Here is a 5000-nt window from a genome sequence, read left to right as displayed (position 1 = left end):
AGGAACCTCAAGGGCCCAAGCTCTAATAAGAAACCTAAAAGATAGCCTTAAAGAGTCTCATGCAGAACAAACGGAAGTGAAAACAACAAGATCCTGTGATGATTCCAAGTCAAGCAAGACACAGATTAGCAAAACCAAAAGAAAAAAATGATACGGAATAAATCAATAAAATAAATTTTTGGGTAAAAGTTAATCAGATAAATAAAATGATTTGTAACAAATGCTTCACATAAATAAAAATACTGCTTTGACAAAAAAATCTGTCATTACGCCACAAGGTTGTTGCAGAGCATTAAAAAATTTACAACAATATTTTCCACACGTTTGTCTACGTAATAATATACATGAAAAAAACACTCCATTATGATTGGCTAAGAGAAATGCAGTTTTCAGGTAACAGTGTAAAAAAGAAGCGAAAAAGAGGTAATTCAGTGCAAAAAGAAGTATTAAACCAAGCACTCTGATTGGTCAACGAGCAGACAAAGTCAGAGATAGCCAATCAAATGCGAGCCCTCGATGGCGCGATCTTCGCGTGATACGCATGCGTTGCTTCTGTTTAAACATCCTTAATGTTTTCATGTATATTATCAATAAGTAATCACATGGCTTTTGTCGTGCAATTTGGAATAAATAAGCACTTATAAATTTTCAAACACTACAACTAGATCTTTTTGCAGATGCGGCGGCCATTTTGATTTCCGTTGTTTCAAATAGCTATTATGGGATGCCCAGGGGCAAATACACGTGCAATTTTGTTCAGTTTACTCGTGCTTATTTATTCCAAGCTGCACTCGAAATCACGTGATTACCCATGCAAAAAATCGCTACAAACGGCCTAGAATTGGAGATTTGGCAAGTTTTTCAAACGCTTTCAAAATACGTTTGTAACGAGATTTGGCAAAGGGTGGGCTATTGGGAAATTGTCAGAAATGGACGATTTTGATGGCAAAATTGTAGAGGAAACCTAAGTCGTACCATCCCCTAATCAGCATCCAAAAAAACAGCTAGGAAAATAGCTTAGAATGTTTGTCTGCGACTTTGTCGAGGGAGTAGCAAGGGGCATGGGTACATCCCCAGCTGACGTCATAAACTGCATCGTCGGAGACCCAGGGGCAGTCAGTCGGGAAAGGAGAAAAGGCGACGAAAATTGTCAAGTAGGGGAAAAGAAAAACTCTCGTCGCCTTTTCTCCTGCCTGTAGGTCTCCGAGGATGCATAAACTGCTGAGCACTGCAAAACGTCTTTCAAAGCAGTTAGTGACGTCACCTTCGGGATGGATCCATGTTTCTCACTGGCTCTGCCGTGGGACAAGCAACCGCCAATTTCCCGACTAGTTCAACGCAAAATGGCAGAGTTCACGTGAAATGTATTCTTACGGCGCTCAAATTTGACTTATGCGAAATGAAGAAAAATTGATGTTAGGGAGATTTTCAATAAGAGCTACCCTATTGTAATACTTGCAAAGGAAGAGATACTAGGAGCTGGTTTTGCAGCATTAAGCGACCGCGACAACAAATTATAGCAAGTTTTACACATTGTTTTCTTCACGACGTACCGGTCTCATACAGTTACAGTTCAGTATTTTGATAAAAACTGTCAATTTGTGTAATGTGAGATTTCCCTTGTGAAATGACTCAACGGTTACTTTGTCCATTCACCTGAAAAACGACGTATTTCGACTCTTACAACTGAAAACAACCACACTTTCGCCGTTTTAGCTTACTACCTCGCTTAAGAAAAGGAAGCTTGCTTAATTTAACAAAAGTACTGTTTTAGCGTTCTAGGTCTTTCACTGCTTGCAACGTTTGTCCGTTTCAATATTTCAAATTTTAGGTTCCAAGAAAAGGATTTCCAAAAATCTTCCCTTCTTTCAGCTTTCTTAAAATTCTACTGATAAATTCATCTTCTGCAAAATGAGCAAGAAGGAAAAACTTCGCATAGAAACACTTCATATCATTCGTGTCAGTCTCGGTGTTAGCTCGTTTTCTTGGACTTAATATATTTGCATAACTATATCGCCAACTGTTGATAGAGAGATTTAGCATCGTGTTTTCGGTGAATTTTTGCGTTTTGCCAAAATTCAAAGAAAAGTGACTAGTTTTAGCAGAAACCCATAAGGGTTGAAACGTGTAACGCGCGTTCACAGCTTCCAAATATTCAGTGCTAAGTACCATATTTGGAAACCCCTCGCTCCAGTTAATTTCGCGCGAGAACATTGGTGGTATTGCGTCACGGTGTTCTTGCAAACTGATTGGTTGAATGTTTCTCTCTTGTTGTTCCAAATATGGTACTTAGCAAATTGAATATTCAGAAGCTTGTTTCCCAGCACAGAAGGGGCCGTTACACGTTTCAACCCTTATGGGTTTCTGGTTTTAGCTAATTCATTGATTGTTAGTTACAGATAGAGCAGTTTTCAAATGACCGTCGAAAGTAATTACGCGAACTACGCTTAGTGATTGGTTTAAAAATCTCGCGCCAGTTTATCAACCAATGAGTAGGGAAACATTGGGAAAACCATATCCAATCGCGACTTGCACGCGAGATTTTTCCCGCTCTTTGAGCAAGTTACATGGAATTGCTACGAATTTGGATTGGTTCACTACGCTGTTTGCACCTGCTGTGATTGGTCGGAGTAATTACTTTGGTACTCGCTCTATCATGCAACTTCTCAAAAAAGAGGAAAAAACCTTCCCTAAGAGACTTTTCGTGCTTTTCTGACAAGCAGTAACCTGCCGTTCGCCAATTCTGGTGAACACGATGCCAAGTCTCTCTAATGTCCCTTTATTCGCCCGTTTCGATCACTGATTTCTGTGCTAGTTGTTGATTTGCCCGCAGGACTGCCCCGGGACTCGGGTAAGGCCTCATTTGGAACAATGGTCCATTCGCTGTGGTGTCCACTCCGGTCTTGGCTTCTCCTTTCTTTAGCAGCCCCGTTGTCCATGTTCCTCTGTAAAACAAAGAGCGAAGTTCTCAATCGAGTTCCGTAAAGCCAAAACAAAAGTAATTGCTTTGGCCAATCGCAACAGGCACACTTGATCAAATGAGCCAATCGGAACGCAAAGAAAATAAACAGCAACCGCCACTAAAGGCGGGAAAAGCCGAACTCGGGAAAACGCGTTCGTGCAAATCACAATCGGGTTTGTTTTGCCTCCGATTGCCAGAGGATGTCTCGCAAGATTTTCAAGCCAATCACAAGTGGTAAAAACGAAATGAGAACAAGTGGTCCAATACGTGAAGGCTCGTTGGGAGGCGAGTATTGACATCCTTGGCCCAAAAACGCTCTTCTCTTTGTCCATCAAGGAAAACACGTCGTGTCGAATTAACAAATAGATTCCATGTTGCCGTTATTCTGTGGTAAGAACAAAAAAGGTGGCACACGAGGCGATAGCCGAGTTTGTCTCTGATGTTCTTACCACATTTTGACGTCTTCTGTGATCTTTTACTGAACAGACGCACGGTAACATGGAAGCTATTTGTTATAAATAATAAAGAATTAAAAGCTTTTGATGATGACGTTGGCTATGGGTTTGTCCTCTGATAGACCAGAGGTGAGAACCAATCACTTATTATACAAAGTACCATCTTTGCTTTACTAAGCAATTGGTACAAAAACTTCGCTCCCCGCCTCTTCCTTAAAACAGTAGATGGTTTTCACCTGACGTCACAGCAGCCATGTTAGTGTGCAAAACAACACAGAAAAAAGTTTTTTGGAAATTTGACTCTATTATAACGCAAAACATGAGCCATAATTTGCTATTGTTTTGTGCACCAAAATGGCCGTCTAATCACGTGATTGAAAACCATCTACGTTTGTATAAGAAGCAAAACCGAAACCAATGACGATTTGCACGCGCGTTTTCCCGCGAAAATTAGCTTTACGTTCTGATTGGCTCATTTGACTGTCCTCGTCTCTTGCAATTGGTTACAATCTCCTGAAAACCACACACTGATTTTTATTTAAAAAACAATTAATCATACTTTGGAGCATCGGAATATGCGGCTGGGTCCATGGGATCCACCTCCTCCGATTTTCTTCGCTTCTCAGCTCTTATTTCTACAAACAAGAAAGAAAAGAAAAACATTCTAAGCCGTTTTGATTTATCTTTTTTTTTTTTCGGTTTTAAGCGCTTGCTCTCACCGACAGAACAACCACAGTTAAGGACGGTGCCTACTATTGTTATTGCGCATACGATCTGCGCATCTTGAGATACTCGGATTTCCTATCGGTGATGCTTACTAATACAAGGATATTTTTGCGCGCTTTAAAAATATCTGGAGAAAGTAGATCTTAGTAAGTACTCTTGGTATCCAAAAAGAAAATTGGGTGTAACCATGGACTTTTGAGAGATAAATAAGCTTCAATTTGAGAAAGAACGCCATACGTGGCTTTGTATTTTATAGCTTTTTACATAAATTATTCATAAATCATCTTTGAAAAATGCGTGGTTACCCCCAATTTTCTTTTTGGATTTCAATAACACTTTTTAAGATCTATATTTCCTGCATAATCATAAACTGGGGCAAAAATATCATTGAATTAGTAGGCACCGTCCTTAATTCAGTGAGACGGTGCGGCGTGGCCACAGAATGAGTAAATTCAGGGGCAAAGGAAAATATGGAAGTGAAAAGTTAATACTGCGAAAATGTAAAGAGCTGACCTTGGTTGTTCAAAAGGTGGATAGCACTCTTCACTGCATAAATCACTATCCAGCAGATATATTCCAGCAAAACCAATTGAGTTATTCAGTGGATAGCGCTATCCACCCCTTGAACAACTAAACCTTAATGAGTACATGACAAATTGAGGAACTGTAGCTGAATCTATGACAAATGTTTCTATACAAGAATCAACTGAGAATCGTTTGAATTTGAAGATGTGGGAGACAGGGTTGACCGCGTTTGACTTGAAAAGAAGTAGAGATCAGAAGGGAATGGTAGCTTTGATGATATGAGACAAATGTGAGTTACCGCAAAATTTTTTCATCATTTTAAACCCGCTTAG

General features: G+C 39.8%; 2 protein-coding genes across 2 annotated transcripts in view; one reads left to right on the top strand and one right to left on the bottom strand.

Moving 5' to 3' along the window:
- LOC138055802 (uncharacterized) overlaps positions 1 to 151 on the top strand; it is a 976-nt gene extending 825 nt beyond the window's left edge. Inside the window, exon 2 of the mRNA XM_068901675.1 lies at positions 1 to 151. This exon is cut by the window's left edge and continues 514 nt beyond it. Within this exon, the coding sequence (XP_068757776.1) occupies positions 1 to 151 (151 nt within the window).
- A 1381-nt stretch (positions 152 to 1532) lies between these two features.
- The window catches only part of LOC138055801 (uncharacterized), a 32792-nt gene continuing 29324 nt past the window's right edge, over positions 1533 to 5000 (bottom strand). The window contains exons 13-14 of the mRNA XM_068901672.1: positions 3977 to 4052; positions 1533 to 2945 (exon numbers count right to left, since the gene is read on the bottom strand). Of these exons, the coding sequence (XP_068757773.1) occupies positions 2780 to 2945; positions 3977 to 4052 (242 nt within the window). The 3' untranslated portion in view covers positions 1533 to 2779. The remainder of the gene's footprint in view (positions 2946 to 3976; positions 4053 to 5000) is intronic.

Source organism: Montipora capricornis, chromosome 7, assembly GCF_036669925.1.
Source record: "Montipora capricornis isolate CH-2021 chromosome 7, ASM3666992v2, whole genome shotgun sequence".
In the NCBI taxonomy this organism is placed as follows: Eukaryota; Metazoa; Cnidaria; class Anthozoa; order Scleractinia; family Acroporidae; genus Montipora; species Montipora capricornis.
The sequence above is the reverse complement of the archived record's forward strand: the minus strand, read 5'-3'. Positions and strand labels throughout refer to the sequence as shown.